Source organism: Triticum aestivum, chromosome 7B, assembly GCF_018294505.1.
Source record: "Triticum aestivum cultivar Chinese Spring chromosome 7B, IWGSC CS RefSeq v2.1, whole genome shotgun sequence".
Taxonomy (NCBI): Eukaryota; Viridiplantae; Streptophyta; class Magnoliopsida; order Poales; family Poaceae; genus Triticum; species Triticum aestivum.
In genome coordinates, this window is record NC_057813.1 from 632,770,427 (window position 1) to 632,790,056 (window position 19,630).

General features: G+C 45.0%; 2 protein-coding genes and 1 long non-coding RNA gene across 4 annotated transcripts; 1 reads left to right on the top strand and 2 right to left on the bottom strand.

Moving 5' to 3' along the window:
• The first annotated feature begins 83 nt into the window (after nucleotides 1–83).
• Nucleotides 84–5,765, top strand: LOC123161180 (uncharacterized). Its single transcript, XR_006480577.1, has 2 exons — nucleotides 84–239; nucleotides 5,013–5,765. It is a non-coding gene; the product is annotated as an uncharacterized lncRNA (long non-coding RNA).
• On the bottom strand, nucleotides 2,193–3,599 carry LOC123161179 (xyloglucan endotransglucosylase/hydrolase protein 24). The gene is made up of 3 exons (XM_044579028.1): nucleotides 3,212–3,599; nucleotides 2,930–3,129; nucleotides 2,193–2,731 (listed from the first exon to the last, which is right to left on the bottom strand). The coding sequence occupies exons 1-3, from the start codon at nucleotides 3,491–3,493 to the stop codon at nucleotides 2,359–2,361; spliced, it is 855 nt and encodes a 284-aa protein (XP_044434963.1). The 5' UTR covers nucleotides 3,494–3,599; the 3' UTR covers nucleotides 2,193–2,358.
• A 558-nt stretch (nucleotides 5,766–6,323) lies between the features above and the next one.
• On the bottom strand, nucleotides 6,324–12,723 carry LOC123161178 (disease resistance protein Pik-2). Of its 2 annotated transcripts, none has more exons than XM_044579027.1 (4): nucleotides 12,394–12,723; nucleotides 11,192–12,295; nucleotides 9,609–10,229; nucleotides 6,324–8,317 (listed from the first exon to the last, which is right to left on the bottom strand). In XM_044579027.1, the coding sequence occupies exons 2-4, from the start codon at nucleotides 12,275–12,277 to the stop codon at nucleotides 6,512–6,514; spliced, it is 3,513 nt and encodes a 1,170-aa protein (XP_044434962.1). In that variant the 5' UTR covers nucleotides 12,278–12,295; nucleotides 12,394–12,723; the 3' UTR covers nucleotides 6,324–6,511. The 2 variants fall into 2 exon arrangements, with proteins under 2 accessions (XP_044434962.1, XP_044434961.1); XM_044579026.1 differs by having other exon boundaries at nucleotides 11,192–12,305.
• Nucleotides 12,724–19,630: the final 6,907 nt, after the last annotated feature.

Below are 19,630 nucleotides of genomic sequence, written 5' to 3' on the forward strand. Positions count from 1 at the left end.
AACTTGGCCCACTCAATCGACCGTTCGACCACTGTGGAAACGAATCGCCCCTCTCCGCTAAAAATAATAAAAACGAATCGCCCCTCTCCTTCCTCCGCTGCTCAGAGCCCAGAAGCCTCCTCCGGCGGCGGCAGTGTCGGCGGGGATGAGCACGAGGAACTCCGTCGTGACGGCGCACAAGCCCGCCAGCGCCAGCCACTCCCGCGTCGGCAGCTTCACCAGCTCAGCCTCATCGTCGCGTACGCACCCGCACAACCCTCCCTCCCTCCCTCCCCTCCCCGCACAATCCCCAGCTTATTGTGTAGCCCCGGACGTGTTCCTGGTCTCGGGGGACGTCCTCTACTGTTTTGGTTCGAGTCCGTGGGGGCGCTGGCGGGCGGCTGCCCTAGGGTTTTGCTCCCGGCCAGAGTGCACGCGCGCGCGTGACTGCGCCTGATTCGTTTCGCCCCTGGGGCCCGGGCTGGGCTGCCCCCGCGGCTCCTCTCCGGCGAGTTGTTCGGGAGGATCTGGGGCAGTGTGGTGTGCAGCCCTAGGGCACTGTATTGGTGTTCTGTATAGGTCGTTGGGCCAGGGCAAAATGGCACTGCAGTCTGCACCCCCAGCACGCGTAGCCTGATAACAGGGAAATTGTGCGCGACCCACATGACGGTATCGTCGGAATGCAGCGACATTGATTTACGCACGCTTGGCAACACAGAGCTTTATAGTGTTCACTGAAACTGATCCATCAGCAACAGGCTTGTGATTTGCAGTTAATTAGATGGCACTGTTTTTCTGTGCTGTGTGTACCTGTTAAATCCTTCTGCTAAATGCCGCAGACTGCCAAACCTTTCAGGAAATGCGCCCGCTCTCACGCCGCAGGGCCTTCATTCAGGTTAGTGATGGATGTCACGTCGTCGAGGGCCGGCGACCTGTCTTTTTGTTTGCATGTTAATCCGCTACTGTAACAGTCCATCATGCACTTCACATCTGCTTCTCCTTACCTAGGAACTAGAAAAGTATTCTGAAACTAAAAAGAATCCACATTTGTATTACTCATTTGCCCAAGAATAGAGATTACGTCAGCTGATTTTGCAACCGAGGAGAGCGGCAAAGCCCCAAGCTCTAAACGGGGACGCCGCAGCCGCCCGTGACGTTACCGGCGGAGGAGAGACAGGGGGTAGGGGGCAGGAGGTGGAAGGAGAAGAAATCGGCCGGGAGGAGGAAAAAGAGCCGCAGCCGTTGGATTGAAATTCATGAAATCCAACGGTTGGGAACTTGGGATAGAGAGGTAATCGACTGAAAGCAAAAATAAATAAATAGAATCAGGCGTCTGACCTGTAGGTGCTCCCAAAAGGAATCTTGATTTACGTTAGTGTATGTATACATCTCTTTGCCATGCTTCCCCACACACATTGTCTCAGGAACAATACATATATGTAGCTAAAATTTAAAGTGGCAACTCCAACAAATTGTTTGTATGTTAGTAACCTAGTATTACGCCGTGAGGGCAACACTAATCTTGATTTACGTTTTTGGGAATTAACGTTCTCTAACTGATACCCAATAATACCCCTTTAAATCTTGCACCACGCTGCCCGCTCTCGTAGTTCGTTGCCGCCTCCCTCCTCCATAGCCACCCCATGCCTCAAGCCGCCTCTTGGCATGGACACCGTCGCCCTGAACCTGGCGGCGGCAACCAAGCTCAACCATGAGCTCGTCTGTACCCCACACCCACACAGGCCGATTTGTCTCCTGAGAGTCAGTTTGAAAATTTTCATAAAGGTAGCCACAGATAGGCTCAACGCGGCGGCTGACCACGAGCTCGTCTGTACCCCACACCCACACAGGCCGATTTGTCTCCTGAGAGTCAGTTTGAAAATTTTCATAAAGGTAGCCACAGATAGCCTCAACGCGGCGGCTGACCACGTGGTCCACCTGTCTCAAACTACATTCATGCAAGGAAGAAACATCGAGCAGTTATCCTACATGAGACCGTCCATGAGATGCGCCGGAAAAACATGAGTGGGTGATCTTTTAAGATGGACTGTGCTCTTTGCAGGTGTGTAATCCACTGTGTGTGCGTTGCTGTTGGATGTCTGCATCCTAGTAATGCAGAGGCCAGGTGTGTGCTCGTTGTGCCTATACCTTTGATATGACCTTATGAGTCAATAGAAAGCACCCTTTATCGGGAAAAAAAACACACTAAAAAAGGGCTGAAGTTGTTTTTACCATTGTTGAGCTTGCCAGTTATCTATGAAGGTACAGCAGCAATCATGGTACCTACGCAAGTAAACTGAATACAATGTTCATGTTCCGAAAAAATGGACTAAATAATCCAATGCACCTTTTCTTTTGTATCTGCTAGTTGAATCACTTCTACTGTGACTCACAATCCTTGGGGGACCCAATCCTCCTCTTTGAGTCATCGCAGTAATCATAGACCTTGGAGTTGGCAGCCACCTCCTTCAGTTGCTGTTGCTGCGTCTGGTCCAGTTCCGTGCCGAACGAACCAGGGGAGCTCTGGCCACAGGCCTTGGAGCTTGGAGAACAGGCGGTGGCCTTGTAGTTCCGGAAGTATGCTGTGAACGGCGCTAGTGACCAGTCAGTCTTGACCCGCCCACCCTGTGTCGCCCAGTCATCTGCATTCCAGATGGTGCTGTACACCCTCATTGGTTGATAGTTTGGATAGGGGGCACCAAACATCATCTGGTTCTTGATCTGCCGGAGCAGCTTGTTATCGACAAGGATTCTGCAACCCAGCAACATCCATATGAGCTAGGCTTAGTGCATGCAAATACCTTTTCGATCTAAAAATTATTTAACATGTCCGACTAAACTGAGCATTCATGCTTCATTTGGAACCAGATGCTATTTAGATAGGAGGGGTTAGCTTAGCTAAGCAGGTATTAGGTTGAACAAGAATCGAGTAGATAGGAGTGGGGCTCACCGGATGTATTGTTGGGTCCAAATGATGCTATAGGTGTGGAAGTCCTGGGAGGGATCAAACCAAAGCCGGTACCCCTTCTCTCTGCTGCCTACGCCTCTGGCATACACATTGGTGTGCAGGGTGTAGGGGTTGCCGGTGCTGTTCCCCAAGAATTCAAGGTCGATCTCATCGTGGTATTGCCATGGTCCCTCCGACATCATCTGTTCCCAGATTGCAATGCAAGATGGTTAGTCTTAGTATTGACAAGTTGACACAAACGACGTTAATCAGTCCATCACTTACATAAAATGTTGTCACTGTGCCGGCTGAGTTCCCGGGCATGAGCTTGATTTCCATGTCAATCCTCCCAAAGAGGTACTTGAGTTTCGAGCTGAATCCGGAGGTTGTGCTGCGGTCGAGACTCATCGCGACAGTCTGTCGGCCGGCGCCATCACGGACAACGTTGCACTTGCCCCACAGGAGATTGACCTCGTCGGTGATGTCGGCAGTGACCTGAGGGGTGGCCAGGGCGACGAGGTAGAATGCCGCTAGGGAGGCTAGGAGGTAAGCCCTAGCCTGGCCCATGGTTTTGGTGGTGTTAAGAGAGGGAGCACTGGGACTGGGCGCAGTGTGATTGTGCTGCTCGTTAATGTTATGGGCGGGCTTATATGTAGAAAGAGGTGCAGGGGAGATTAGGGCTTATGTGGAAAGAGGTGCAGGGGAGATTAGTTGGTCCAAGACTAAACAGGGTGAACTTTAATAGTAATTATTCTCGGAAGATGTAAGAAACTGGAGACAATTGTGAAGCAGGCGGGTATAAAAAATCTTGATGACTGGGCTTCATTTAAAGCTTGAGCAGTGATCGAGTTGAGTGGACTAATGGTTCATTTAAAGCTTGAGCAGTGACTGAGCTGAGTTGACTAATGGTTCTAGGGCTCTATCATGGCAACAACCTGTGAGTGGCGGGGCCTACCGTACCGTGGCTTCTGGCAGACTAGGCTGGTTCTCCAGCAAGTTGAAGAAGTATATGAGACTGATGGATGGCTTTTATTACTTTCATTCTTTGTTGTGGCACAGTTTTACTTTTACATATCAAATCACTAGATCCACTGACTATTTCAATATGTGAACTCAGTCATAAAGCATCTTGCTTTCCCAAGCCCTCTAAATTTGTACGTCTCACATCTAGGTCAGTGATTATCTTCATCTCCTCCAGCACCCGGTCACAATTCAGAATCATTTGTTGCAGTTCCAAGCCCTGCACTAACTTTCAGATATGTGCAGTTTCTTGCATTCAGACTTCTGTTGTCTACTGGTTGTTCTCTCTCTCAAAAAGAAAAGAAATGTATACTGCTTGTTCGGTGGATCCTCTGAAAGATGCCGCATTTGTGAGATTGTGTAACAGTTAGGTTTGTTATAGATGAATCTTTGGAAGGAGTATGAAAAAACTTGTCAACTAGGTTAGTATCTACTAGGTTGGGAGATCTAATGGTTGATCTATTAACTAATGCAACTATGAAAATGTTGATTCCATAGGCATCGAACTGGAAGTCAGAAGGCGAAGTTTGTCAGCTGCACAAAAAACTAAAAATACTGGAAAATAGTTACATGAAAGTTTCTGTATGCAACCATGAAAATGCTGATGTTCCTCCATAGGCATCGAACTGGAAGTCAGAAGGCGAAGTTCGTCAGCTGCGCATAACGAGGTGCTGCACAAAAAAACTAAAAAAATTGGAAAATAGTTACATGAAAGTTTATGTTTTAACTGCTGCGCATGTATGTGCACTTGCCCCTATAAACCCTTGGGAGACTCATTTCTGCACTCTGAGTAGCTGAAATCTGGTTGGCCAGATTTGCTGCATGCTCACAGGAAGTCATACCGGTGCTTGTTCGATCTGGAATCTGAAGTTTTCCATACTGTCAGAATCCCTATATTATAGGAGCATTGCATGTTACAAAGCATTTGCACTTGACTTGTCTTTGAATTATTTTTGCATTACGAAATGAATATAACTACCATAAAGTTAGTTTTGTTATATAGTTCTCTTATCATGTACTGTCTCAGCATGATTTCTCACAAAGTCGGTACATTTTTGCGATCCAGGGTGGTGGTGAAGCAAGAGACGGTCTGGTGGTAAACAACAACCAGTTTGTTGATGAGTGATTATACCAATCCAGCCATCTTTTCATTGAGTTTACTGTCAGAAAATGCATACATCTCTGCAGTTATTTCACAGATAAAGCAATTCATCATGATCTGTACAGTTCATGTCTACACTCTGAGTAGACATGATCTGCAGAGGCATTTGGTTGAGTTGGTGACAGTCTGGCAGATACACATGATCTGCACAGGCATTTGGTTGACCCTGCAAATCTAACCATTTCTTACTGTTGTTGCCATGTTGGTGTTTGTGCTGAAAGGATCATGAAGTGTCCGTGCCTTCGGTACAGGTCTTACATGGGCCGCAATTTATCGAGGTCCGTACATCTATGATGCTCGAATTAATGGGCACCATTTGTCTATGCGCAACCAGATGAGCATACCTAGGGTCCAGAGATCGCATCGATTCTGTGCTGCTGATCGAGATTTGAACCAATGCTAATTTTTAAAGGCTCTGTGTCTGGCTTTGTGAATCCTATGTAGGCAGAGGTATCTGAGGTCATTGTGTTGATGCAATAATCTGGAACCGATAGTTTGTTTGGATGGAGCACTGTGCAATACATACATTTGTGTCAGAGGAAGATGGAAATGTAAATTTTCTTTTTAATGCACCATTTGGAACCAAGGAATTTTTCCTGGAAAGTTCCTTTTTTGTTTTACCCTAGACACTGGTTTATTTGAAATTCTGCATCTCAAGCTTGAGTTTGTTCGATTTGCATATGGGGACCCTATGATGTCTCAGACTCTGGTTCGGATGCTCCAAATGATAAATGTTTTTGGACAATGGTTCTACAGGTGCCAAACCAGCAAGTTCCATTGTGCCCGGTACCAAGACTGTTAGCTGTGTACTGGCTGATGGGTGATGTGGCGGACTCCAGGCTCATTTTATTTTGAGCAGTGGTAACATGGCTCAAAATGTGTTTGCATCTGAAAGATATGTTCGTGGCACGTGCGGCAGTGGCTGGACGGCGGATTCCTTAGACCCTGGATGGGGCATCCCCGTCGGTTCCGGCCTGCCGCGGCGGCGGCGAAGGTCGATGGAGGAGCGTGGCACATTGGTGGCGGACACAAAGCTGGAGACAGCGAAGGCATGGTGTGAGTTGTGGCACATGACAGCAGAGTCTGGGTGCTCGGGCCCTGCCGAGGCCTCCCCAGCAAGATGATGTTATATTGCTGGTAACAGGCTCGTTCCCAACATCAGCATTCACATCGACCATGCCTCACCTTGAAGATGAGCACGTATCCAAGTACCCATATGAGAATTGAACGTAGTACATTTCTCAAGGAACACATGGTTGTAACTTGTAACAGTCAAGATTTCAACAACAGTACTGATGCACAAAAAAACAAAGGTAAACAAGCTGAAGGACTGATTGCAGCGACTGGATCAGAGCTCGTGGTAAGCGAAAACAAGTGAAATAAACAGAGATGGCGTCAACCCTTCAGGATGAACGCGGCAGTTCCTCCAGCTTCACGGTAGGCGCCTTGGGATGGTTGGCAAGCTGGCTCTCCAAGTTGCTCTTGATCGCCTCATCATTGGTACCCTGGAGCAAGACCTCCTTGAGCTCGGACAGAAAATTCAGGCCCGTGAGATGGTACGACGCGCTGGAGCAGTCGATCTTCAGCAGCTCGAGGCTCTTCATCGACCTCGACCCGAAGGTCACGTGTAGCTCGCTGGCGCCGGAGGCGATCTCGAGGATCTTCACCTTCTTGAAGGTGACCAGCTCCTCCCCATACATCTTGGCGTGAAAATGGAGCTTACCATCCTGAAGCTGTCCGACTCGGAGACGCAGGATGCATAGCTCCGATAGGTTGGCTAGGAACTCGATGTCGTCTTCCTTTAAGGCGTCCATCTCCAGATCCAGCTTCATGAGCTTGCTGAGGTTCTCTGATGGTGGCAGCTTGTCTTGAAGCCCGTGGAGTGTGAGGCTCCGGAGGTTCTCCCATGGCAGGGTGATTTCGTCCAGGCAGCCTTGGCTGTCCTTGCCCAGCCGCACCAGCAAGGATTCCAGATGCACAAGGCCTGAGGTTGCAGAGAAGAAGTCCTTGCTGTTATGCCTACTAATGCCAGACACTCCGAGCTTGCGCAGCTGGGTGAGTTTCCTGAGCTCTTCCACGACGGCCTTCCCTCCTGAAGCACCGACGTCGACGACGCCGAGCGTGTGCAGCGCCGTCAGTTTTCCGATCCCTTTGGGCACCTTGATACCAAACAGGCCGCGGCGTCTGTGGAACTTTGGCAACCTGCTGGATGGGGCAGGCAGCGCTGATGCTCGGACGGTGGTGCCGGCGTGGATATACTGAAGCTTCTGTAGCCTTGTGATGCTCGCTGGCAGTTTGAGTATGGAGGTGTGCCTCACATCCAGAGTCTGGAGCTGCCTGAGATCGCCGAGCGAGCTTGGCAGATGGAATATCTCACCGCATCCTCGTAAAGAGAGAAACTTCAGGCGACGCAGCCGCTTCACCATCTTCTCAAGATCTTCATCCTTTACACCCAGTGCGTCCTCCAGATCAAGCACCCGAAGCAGCCTCATACTTTTGGAGACGAAGAATGATTCCCACTTTCCAAACACTGTCAGCGAGCGTAGCCGTGAGAAGTCGATGCTCTCAAACACAATCTTGTCTCTGTCCCAGTCTCGCAATATGATAAGGTGTCTCCCTGTGCGGTGGGTGGTTAGGACGCACTTGGGCCCGAGTTCAAACACAAGGTTCTCTTCCATTCTGCGCGAGACAATGTACTCGCGGATGAAGCCATTGACCTGGCACGAGACCATGCTGGTGTCATTGTATGCAGTGGTGACTAACTGTGGTATCTGCTGAATTATGCTCAGCTCGAGGAGCTTGGAGAAGAAGTTCTCCCCTCTGTCAACAGCAGATTCTTCATCACTGTCTCTACAGTAACCTTCTGCAATCCACCTCCTTACTAGTCGCCTTTGCCGAATGCCGTGGTGCCGAGGAAAAATTGACAGGTAGAAGATGCATGGCTTGAGTGAATCTGGGCAAGTACGGAAGTACGAGTGCATCCAATCAAACAGGCCCTTGAGACACTCATAATCCGGATTGGTCTCTAGATGCTGCATAAATTTTTGATTCAATGAGCGAACAGTATCCATCAATGTTACTGTCTGTGTGGCCAATAAGGCAGCTATAGAAACTATCACTTTGGGAAGACCTCCACACTTCAAAATAAGCTCTTCTAGCTCCATATCTTCGTGGTCCTTTAAAGGGGATGAAGGATTCTTCCTATGTACCTATTGTTCAAACAATTTTAACATTAGTCAACATCAGTTAATTAGCATGGTAAGTGTTAATTAAATTCCGATATTTTGGTTGTAGAATGTAGTGAGCAATCTACAATTTCTGCAAATAGTATGGTACATGCATGCGTAAGTTTAATGACCATTTGCAGAAACAAATGAAACTATCCATCCACACATTTGTAAGTTAACCTATAAATCACGAACAATAAATTCGCCTTGGAGAAACAGCCACCCCTAGTTAAACAATGTCATATTAGAAAATGTGCACATTAATACTTCTCTAACTTTAACAACTAAACACACAAACTATCTGATACACGAAATCAATCAGGAAAAGGTAGTCATAATATGATGATGTCATATTTAATTGAAATAAAAGATAAACTTTAAAATTGTACATGTTAGAGACTACGTCTTCTTCTATTGATATTACCGTTGTTTACTTACTTACTTACCCATCCATAATATTTTACACATTCCAAAGCTTCTTAAATATGATTTGCACATGTTAAAAATACATTAATTGTCGTAGATATACACCATAGTATACCATTTGCACATGAAAAATACATGAATATTGTACATGAAAGGCAAGATCTTTCTTCATACATAAAACGATTCGAGCTCTATTATTTTAACGGTTCACAGAACATCATACTTTATTTATTTATTTTTCTGCAAGTGACATGAGGACACACTATATAGAAGTTGAACATCAACGACTGTTTTGATTTTTCCCACATATATTGAAAATGTGCAGAGCCTCCAGGATGTCGTTTTGGATATACAAAATGCACTCATTTGTAATATTTTAATTTTTCTGCAAGTGACATGAGGACACATTATATCAAAGTTGAACATCAGCTACCGTTTTGAATTATTATTTTCCACGTATATTTAAAATGTTTAGAGCCTCCAGGCTGACATTCTGGATATGCAAATGCACTCATTTAATAACTGTTGGTTCTGTGCATCCAATGTACATAGGCTAACATATATAGTTTTGGGAGGCAGCTTCAGTGCCGTAAAGGCACCTGCCTTTGGGTCCCTGGCATGTTGGCCAGCCACCTGTTGGGCCCACATGTCATAGGCACAAAGGCAGGTGCCTTAAGGCACCGAAGCGCAGTCCTTAGTTTTGATTCTGTGAGTGAAGGAGGACGAAGCAAACTCATGCATGAAGTGTTATGTTTGTGACAGCATACGTCCAAGGAGCTAGCTAAATATTGTAGCTTCCTCAAAGAACAAAGAGAAGCTACATAATATAGCTTGTAAGAAAACACACCTCTTTCCTGAAGAGATCCATGGCCGCTACAGCTTCTAGACCTTTGACATTAAATACTTGCCCTTCGTTATTTGTGCAATATGTGGCAACGCTGGCTTCAGTTGTAATAACAATGATAACACTTGAAGAAGGTCTAGATACCAATGCAGACTGTATTAAGTCCCATTCTTCTTTGGACTGGAGATCATCAATAACCACGAGACACTGGTTTTGGCTCAGTAGCTCCCGGCACTCTTTAATGGGATCCTTTTCTGAATGATGATCCAAAAGTAAGCTCCGAGAAAAATCCCTTAAATTGAATGGATGTGATACATCCACCCAACTGTACTTGTTAAATTGGTTGCTGTGAAGCATTCTGTCATAGTACAAGGTTCTAACAAGAGCTGATTTCCCAATGCCAGCTATCCCCCAAACAGAGATAACTGGAGAATTGCTGAAACGTGCCCTGGCTGTATAGCTGCGAAGCTCATTCATTTCTAACTCACGTCCAACAAGGGGATAATTTTCCATCCAGTCCTCAATCCCTTTAATATTGGAGGAGGGAATTTTTTCCAAGGACAAATTTGAGCTCACTTCACACACCACTGGTTTCTCTTCTTTGGGTCCATAGTCTTGAGAACCCTGGATGTGGGAAGAGATGTTAACACACAAGGACTGAGGCAAGGTACATACAGAACTTAAAATATATTTCCTTGGCTAGCTATCTATTTCTTGCAAAAGAAGCTACATCCACGGTGAATATGACCATACTTTTTGACACATGGGACCTGGGGGGTAGAAAAGGAGTCTTGCTAGAATTAAACGGTGTCTAACTCGGTTAAACATGTGAATTAAGGTTGTGTTAAATTGTGCATTTGAACATAATTGTTTGTGAAACTGGAGTTCTTAGTGGACTTAGTGGACATTGATGTATATTTATAGTAAGGATATCTTTATTGCATTCAGTGGCAGGTCCAGGTTTCAGTGTTCACATTATAAGTTCCTTTCAAAATTTAAAATTTGCACACCATGTGAAACATGACAACTTTACAGAAATTATATCGACCAATTGGGATGTTGTCTGGCTCATCATTGGAGCTACAAAACTGCACCAACTAATAAACACTTCTTGGTTCAAATCTTGAGTACTACTAATAAAGTTGATGATATGAGGCTAAATCACTGTTTGCTTGCATGTGGTGTGGTTAATATTACAGGACAAACCAATACAGTTGTAGGTGTTCCATTCAATACCAGCCAAAAAATTATCCGTTGTTAACCATCATATGAAAAGAATTCATTGTTGATGTGATCAACTCTGCTCTGATGATCAAAGATTAAGCAATTCATTAAGTGCAGTGGAGCTTCTAAAGTTTAATTAGCTAATGTTATAGTACTACTAACTAGACATGGCAGATGACAATTCTATCATAGGTTTCTCTTCACATTTATTTGCATATATCGACGAAGACATGTACAAAAATGATCAAAGGTAGTTACTGGTATTGTGATCATGTCCAGATTAAACTGCCAAGTAAAATGAAAAAAAAAGTTAAAAATATTTCGCAAACGTAACTGATGTTGTTTCATGCCTAATTAATTACCTCCTTGAAGAATGCACAAACCGAGTGCTCAGGTGAGTACTGCTTGAGCTCCAGTGGTTGGTAAGCATGTCCGATACACAGGCTTGCAATCTCAAATTGCTGCGTCGACACGATGATCCAGCTGCCATTCTTCATGTCAGGTAGGAACGTCCTCACAGCATCCCAATCTACCATGTCAGTTAGGTTCTCCAACACAACGAGGTAAGTCTTGGTGTTGACTTCCTGCACAAACTCACGTCTGAGCACACCCACATCTTCCTGCATGGCCTCCATTTTCGTCAGGACATGTACACCAACATCTGCTCCTTCCTTGTCGACGCAAGCGTCTGCGGCGTAGACCTGTGCCATGAACCGCCGCACGAACTCGTGGGGATTGAAAGGATGCATGAGCTTCACCCAGACGCGGCAGGCGAAGCTCCGGCAGATCTCCGGATCATTGTACGCCTTCCTGATGATGGAGGTTGTCCCAAGATCACCGCATGTTCCCCACACCGAGATCACCTGAAGGTCTTTATCCTTGTTGGTGATCAACTGGGCGAGATCACCCAGGAATTGCTGCCTTTTCGCCGAATCCCGTGCCTCGACTAGCATGTCGGCCGCTGCTGCGTCGGCGGCCCGGCCGGAAGCCTGTTGCTGCTGCAGCATGACGAGGTTGGAGACAGGCTCGCCGATGCAGCTGTAGCGCGAGTAGCAGGCGCTCAGCTCCTCGGCCCTGCCCTTGATGACCTCTATCTCCGCCACCGCCTGGTCCAGCGGCAGCGGGCCGACCACGCACGCCGGGAGCAGGCGGCGCCAGAAGACCGGCTTGCCGTCCAGGTGGACGACGAACTCCACGCAGTCCTCCAGGTCGTAGGCCAGCTCGCGGACGTGCCTCACCCAGGTCCTCACCAGGTTGTTCATGGCGGCGGCCCTCCCGCCGTTGGCGACGTTCAGGAAGGACTGCATCATCTCGAACTCGAGGGTGATGGTCACCAGGTCCCGCTGCGCCTTGTGCCGGAGCTTGTTGTCCTCGTCGATGGCCGACTGCACCTTGGTCAGCGCCTCCGCCACCACCGTCTTGGACAGCCCGACCGCCAGGTCCGCCATGGCTGGCTGGCTGGCTGGCTGTCTCGATCCGTGAGATGAGCGGGTCATGGCTTAGAATCGGCATTCGCAAATTAAATTAACCAGGCGCCATTTACGGGACTGTGTTCTGTGTGTACCTGGCTTAGAGCTCCCGAGTCCCGAGCAATGGCGATGCGCGCGCCGCCCGAATCCCTCTGTTACGCAGAGAGGGAAATGGTGGATTCGAGATTGGTGGGTCTCCTTCTCTCGCCTGACCCCAGATCTGGCGGCGGCCGGCCGTCACTACGGCGCCGGACGGCGGGCGGCGAAGGAGAGATGCTCCCCGCCGGCGGTAGCTGCGATGGATTTGCGGTGGACGGGATGGCCGAGGAGTGGGAAGACCGGCAGAGAGACCAGTGACTCAGTGAGTCAGTCGCCGCTCTCCCGTGGCAGCTACATATGGACACGGAGAAGGGGAAGAAGACCGAAGAGGAAGACCGAAGGGTGGACTTTATCATTGACCAGCCATTGACTAGCCATATGGTTAACTCTTTATTTCCTTATCATTTCTTATCACCGTGCAGTAAAAAAGTGCTTTAGGTATTTTTTCCCCCAATGTTTCTTAATGTGGAAGGTGGTTCGTATATTACTACTCCCTCCATCCGGAATTACTTGTCATCAAAATGAATGAAAATTGATGTATCTATAACTAAAACATATCTAGATACATTCATTTCAATGACAAGTATTTCTGAACGGAAAGAGTAATTGGCAAAGGAAAAATTAACATAGCGTGAATAAGAATTTTGTCCAAACATGAAGAGGAGCCTTGGTGACCACTAGGTCACGGGAGTCTTGGAAACAGTTTCATGTAGAAATGCAGGGAAATACTGCGTATGATAGACCCAAAGTGGTCGGACCTTTTCCCGGACTACTGTAAGTGGGAGCTACATGCACCGGGCTACTCATTTAAATTTGAATCAGAAGTCAAATGTGAACCTAATTTAGTAACTATTGTACTCCCTCCTTCACTTTTGTAATATGTTTCTGATATTTCTATATGGACTACATGAGGACTGAAATGAGTGGACAAACATATTAAAATGCGGATATACACATTTGAATCAAAGAAATTTAGGACATCATATAATTTGGAGCAGAGGGGATATGCATATTCTTTGCTTTTAAGATCAAAATATGTTAAGCACAATTACCTTTACTTTTATTTTATTTTCACATTATCCGCTAAACTTATTATTCGTATAATTTCACATGTTTTCTCGTTTGCACAAAAATACAATGAATTTTTTAGTGTGTGTGGCGTGATGACCCACGAAAGAGAGACTAGTGACTCAGTGACAGTGAGTCAGTCTCCCGTGGCCGCTACATACGCGGAGAAGGTAGGCGAAGAAGACAAAAGAGGAAGACCAAAGGTGGACTGACCTCATCATTGACTAGCCATATGATTAACTCTTTTAAGCCTCCTTTGTTTTATAGGATAGGAAAATTATAAGAATAGAAAAATCATGCAAAATAAAATTGACATGTATCTCAAATTTTATGAATAAGAAAGAAGATACCCTTTGGTTCACGTCATATGATTTTTTCCGTTGAATCTAGGCTAATGTTTATTTTTCTAGGGAATATGGAGGATACAAAGAATTTCTACGTAGGAATAAGATTCTATTCCTACCAATAAATAAAGGGATAAAAAAATTCCTACAAAAATCTTATCCTATGAGATTTCTACAAAATTCCTCCAGACCAAAGGAGGCCTTATTTTCTGAATTATATCATTCTTAGCATCATGTAGTGGAACAGTACTTGATGTGCTTTTCAAGGTTTCTTTAACATAGCTAAGTTTTTGTTTGGGGAGATTTTTTGTGCAGTTTCAGTACTACTAGGTGTGAGGAGGAGGAGGTTAGTCTTGATGGGGAGGTGATACCTCAGAAGGACACCTTTCGATATTTGGGGTCAATGTTGCAGGAGGATGGGATATTGATGAAGATGTTAACCATCGAATCAAAGCCGGATGGATGAAGTGGCGCCAAGCTTGCATTCTTGTTGACAAGAGAGTGCCACAAAAACTAAAAGGCAAGCTCTACAGGACGGTTGTTCGACCCGCAATGTTGTATGGCGCTGAGCGTTGGCTGACTAAAAGGCGACATGTTCAACAATTAGGTGTGGCGGAGATGCGTATGTTGAGATGGATGTGTGGCCACACGAGGAAGGATAGAGTCCGGAATGATGATATATGAGATAGAGTTGGGGTAGCACCAATTGAAGAGAAGCTTGTCCAACATCGTCTGAGATGGTTTGGGCATATTCAGCGTAGGCCCCCAGAAGCTCCAGTGCATAACGGACGGCTAAAGCGTCCAGAGAATGTCAAGAGAGGTCGGGGTAGACCGAATTTGATATGGGAGGAGTCCGTTAAGAGAGACCTGAAGGATTGGAGTATCACCAAAGAACTAGCTATGGACAGGGGTGCGTGGATGCTTGCTATCCATGTGCCAGAGCCATGAGTTGGTCGCGAGATCTTATGGGTTTCACCTCTAGCCCACCCCAACTTGTTTGGGACTAAAGGCTTTGTTGTTGTTGTTGGTGGTGTTGTTGTTTTTGTTGTTGTTGTACAATGTTATTTCTAGAAAGAAAATGGAAATTTTCTGATGGACAAATGTCGTCTAGAAGTCGCAGGTTCTGCATTTATACTCGACTATGATAGCGGGGTGGGTTACACACTAGTTTTGCAAGGTCATCATTGCTTGTTTGGAACCTAGATTGCTCGTGTTTTAGTTTTAGGGGTGGGGCGTTTGTACCGTGCGCCCCTATTTTATTTCCAGACGATCTTGTTTCCTTGCAACACACATGATTTTTATTTGTATTCTTTTTATGTGAAAGCTATATTGTTTCACAATAAAATATATATTCTCTCATTGATAGACATTGTCCAAGAAGTTCACTGAAGTGTACAATGACAGAGGTGATAATGCTCATTAGTGCCAACAGGTGACGTAGCTTTCATAGGGGCCAGGGTGGACATCATATAATTTGGAATAGAGGGAATATGTATATTCTTTGTTTTTAAGATCAAAATATGTTAAGCGCAATTACATTTACTTTTATTTTATTTTCACATTATCCTAAACTTATTATCTGTATAATTTCACATGTTTTCTCGTTTGCACAAAAATACAACGAATTTCTTAGTGTGTGTGGCGTGATGACCCGCGAAAGAGAGACGAGTGACCCAGCGACAGTGAGTCAGTCGCTGCTCTCCCGTGGCCGCTACATACATGGAGAAGGTAGGCGAAGAAGACAAAAGAGGAAGACCAAGGGTGGACTGACCTTATCATTGACTAGCCATATGATTAACTCTTTTAAGCCTTCTTTGGTTTATAGGGTTGGAAAATTATAAGAATAGAAAAATCATGGAAAATAAGATGACTTGTATCTCAAATTTTATGAATAGGAAAGAAGATACCCTTTGGTTCACGTCATATGATTTTTTTCATTGAGTCTAGGCTAATGTTTATTTTCCTAGGGAATATGGAGGATACAAAGAATTTCTACGTAGGAATAAGATTCTATTCCTACCAATAAAGGGCTCCAAAAGAAATTTTCCTATAGAAATCTTATCCTATGAGATTCCTACAAAATTCCTCCAAACCAAAGGAGGCCTTATTTTCTGAATCATATCATTCTTAGCATCATGTAGTGGAACAGTACTTGATGTGCTTTTCAAGGTTTCTTTAACATAGCTAAGTTTTTGTTTGGGGAGCATTTTTGTGAAGGAAAATGTTATTTCTAGAAGAAAAATATCTGATGGACAGATGTTGTCTAGAAGTCGCAGGTTCTGCACTTATGCTCGACTATGATGGCGGGGTGGGTTACACACTAGTTTTGCAAGTTCATCATTGCTTGTTTGGAACCTACATTGCTAGTTTTAGGGGGGGGGGGGGGGCGTTTGTACTGTGCACCCCTATTTTGTTTCCAGACGATCTTGTTTCCTTGCAACACACATGATTTTTATTTGTATTCTTTTTCTGTGAAAGCTATACTATTTTACAATAAAAAAATATCATCTCATTGATAGACTGTAGGGTCGAAAGTATGTCTAGAGGGGGGGGGTGATTAGACTACTTAACCAAATAAAAACTTAACCTTTTCCCAATTTTAGTTCTTGGCAAATTTTAACAAGTTAGCACAAGTCAAGCAATATTAACACAGTTCAAGCAAGCATGCAAAGAGTATATAAGCAACGGAAAGTAAAGCATGCAACTTGCAAGAATGTAAAGGAAATGGTTTGGAGAATGCAAACGCAATTGGAGACACGGATGTTTTTGGCGTGGTTCCGATAGGTGGTGCTATCGTACATCCACGTTGATGGAGACTTCAACCCACGAAGGGTAACGGCTGCGCGAGTCCACGGAGGGCTCCAACCACGAAGGGTCCACGAAGAAGCAACCTTGTCTATCCCACCATGGCCATCGCCCACGAAAGAGTTGCCTCACTAGGGTAGATCTTCACGAAGTAGGCGATCTCCTTGCCCTTACAAACTCCTTGGTTCAACTCCACAATCTTGTCGGAGGCTCCCAAGTGACACCTAACCAATCTAGAAGACACCACTCTCCAAAAGGTAATAGATGGTGTGTTGATGATGAACTCCTTGCTCTTGTGCTTCAAATGATAGTCTCCCCAACACTCAACTCGCTCTCATAGGATTGGATTTGGTGGAAAGTTGATTTGAGTGGACAGCAATTTGGGGAAGGCTAGAGATCTAAGATTCATATGGTAGGAATGGAATATCTTGGTCTCAACACATGAGTAGGTGGCTCTCTCTCAAAAAATGGGTAGTGGAAGTGTAGGCATGTTCTGATGGCTTCCCTCATGAATGAGGAGAGGGTGGAGGGGTATATATAGCCTCCACACAAAATCTAACCGTTACACACAATATACCAAACTCGGTGGGACCGAATCAGAAAACTCGGTCGGACCGATTCAGTACATAATGTGACCGTTAGGCAATTTTGGTGGGACCGACATGTTAACTCGGTGGGACCAATATCATTAGGGTTAGGGCATAACGTAATCTCGGTTGGATTGATTACACAAACTCGGTTGGACCGACTTTAGTAATAAACTAACCAGAGAGTTGGTCAGGCAAACTCGGTGGGACCGATTCGCTCGTCTCGGTGGGATCAAAGCGTTACGAAAAGGAAACAGAGAGTTTGCATTGCAGACTTGGTGGGACCGATCGCTCATCTCGGTTAGCCGAAAACGTTATGAAGGGAAACAGAGAGTTTGCAACCCCATCTCAGTGAGACCGAGATCCCTATCGGTGAGACCGAAGTGACTAGGGTTTCTGGCAGTGGCTGTGTCAAATGAACTCGGTGGCTCCGAATGGATCAAATCGGTGGGGCCGAGTTTGACTTTTGGTTAGGGACATATGTGGATATGAGAAAGTGGTTGAGGGCTTTGGAGCATATCACTAAGCATTTTGAGCAAGCAAGCCATTAAGCAACACCTCATCCCCTTTTAATAGTATTGTCTTTCCCATAGAATCAATGTGATCTTGGATCACTAAAATAGAAAATGTAGAGTCTTCGACTTTAGAGCTTGAGCCAATATTTTGTCCTTAGCATTTTGAGGGGTCCACAATCCTTATCCATGCCATGCCAATCATTGAACTTTCCAGAAATATTTATCTTGAAGTGGCATTAGTTCAATGAGCTATATGTTGTAAATCATTACCAAAACCACTCAGGGATAGTTGCACTTTCAATCTCCACCTTTTTGGTAATTGATGACAATATATGGACCAAAGCTTCGACAAATGATAATAAGATTGAAATACATCGTCGCTTTGAGAAGTATGTAACAAGCAAGAGCTCCCCCTAAATTTGTGCATTATTTAAAATTTGCTTTGGACTGCAAATGCACAATGTGTTGGGATCATGGGTCACTCTTCCATGTCACATACATCTTGGTGGAGCGCTCAAAATGATAATAATTGAAAACATGCACTCATCACCAAGCAAAGTGAATGATCATAACTGGATATAAGAGATAATATCATTCAAGCACACATGAAGGTAGCATATGATCAAACACATGATCATCCAAGTATCTCACAAAAGGCATAAAGTATCAAGCAAACACACACTGAATTATCAAGCAAATAAAGTGCAGAGAGAGACAAAACAACACACTCTCTCTCTCGAAGACTATGATGTATACATATTTCTCCCCCTTTGGCAACAAGTTACCAAAAAGATTAAAATATGCATAGTGATATGCGTCTCTCAGGCTTGGTCTTCATGAGGTGGTGTAGAGATGACTCCAAGGACGAAAGCTTCTGTTGGAGTAGCTGGAACTGGTGGAGTGGCTGCTGGAGCTGGTGTCACTGAAGCTATGGCTGCTGGTGCAGATGTAGTAGCTCTTGTATCTGGAACATGCACTGCAACAAACCTCTGACTTCTGGGAACTCTTGTGAAAGCATCTGTAGTAGACTTGTCTTTCTTCTCCTTCACTTCCTTCTGAAGTTGCTCAACCACTGAATGAATCTCAGTTACTTTGACATCAAGATCATAGAATTTTTTCTCAATGATCCTCTCCAAGCTCTCCTGATTTTGAGTCAGGGTGGCCAAGCCCTACTGAATCCTCAAGGTGGATTGGATCTGATATCCAAGTTGATCTTTCTTACTCTTTAAGAACACCTGAGATGCCTCTTCAGCACTTGGCATCTTTGCAGCTTTTCTGCCCTTACCTTCTCTCTCTTCTCATGTGCTGTAACGCCCCGAGACCGACGCTCCAGAAGACTTCCAGCTACTCCGAGTTTTGTCGTGTGATTTGTTTTGTTTGTGCATTCATCATGTCATCTCTTGCATTGCATCATGTCATCATGCCATCATATCATTAATTTTTATAACTCAACTAAATAAATTGCATAGATCTTTTGATCTATTTAAATCGAGGGATATTCACATGGTGATTTCTCTTTATAACATACCCTCCCGATATTTAGGGAGATATTATAAATTATTCCATTTATTTGGAATTACCCATAACCCACTTGCAAAATATCCCATGCCGTTGTTATCTCAATTCTTGTTCTCCAACCTTGCCCGTAATTATTTCATCATTTTCCGGAGCTCCACCAAAAATCCGAACATTTTTGAACCTTCCTTTTATCAAGTCCTAGTTCAAACCCATTTGAATTAAATTCAAATGAGTTTGAATTTAAATCTTTCAATCATGGCCTTTCTATTTTTCTTAGACCGAGCATATTTTTGCGAGTCCGGGAAAAATACCCTCCTGCTCAAGCTCCACCTCTAACCTCTTTTTCCTTTCTTTCTCATCTCTGTTTTTTTTCTTTCTTCTTTTCTTTTAGCAGTG

Excerpts from the sequence above, each read along its gene's own strand:
- LOC123161179 (XM_044579028.1), bottom strand. The coding sequence starts at position 3,493 with ATGGGCCAGGCTAGGGCTTACCTCCTAGCCTCCCTAGCGGCATTCTAC. Across the intron at positions 3,130-3,211 it reads GCACAGTGACAACATTTTAT|ATGATGTCGGAGGGACCATG; the intron begins GTAAGTGATGGA and ends ATCTGGGAACAG. Across the intron at positions 2,732-2,929 it reads TGGACCCAACAATACATCCG|AATCCTTGTCGATAACAAGC; the intron begins GTGAGCCCCACT and ends GCTGGGTTGCAG.
- LOC123161178 (XM_044579027.1), bottom strand. The coding sequence starts at position 12,277 with ATGGCGGACCTGGCGGTCGGGCTGTCCAAGACGGTGGTGGCGGAGGCG. Across the intron at positions 10,230-11,191 it reads TTTGTGCATTCTTCAAGGAG|GGTTCTCAAGACTATGGACC; the intron begins GTAATTAATTAG and ends TCCCACATCCAG. Across the intron at positions 8,318-9,608 it reads TGGATCTCTTCAGGAAAGAG|GTACATAGGAAGAATCCTTC; the intron begins GTGTGTTTTCTT and ends TTTGAACAATAG.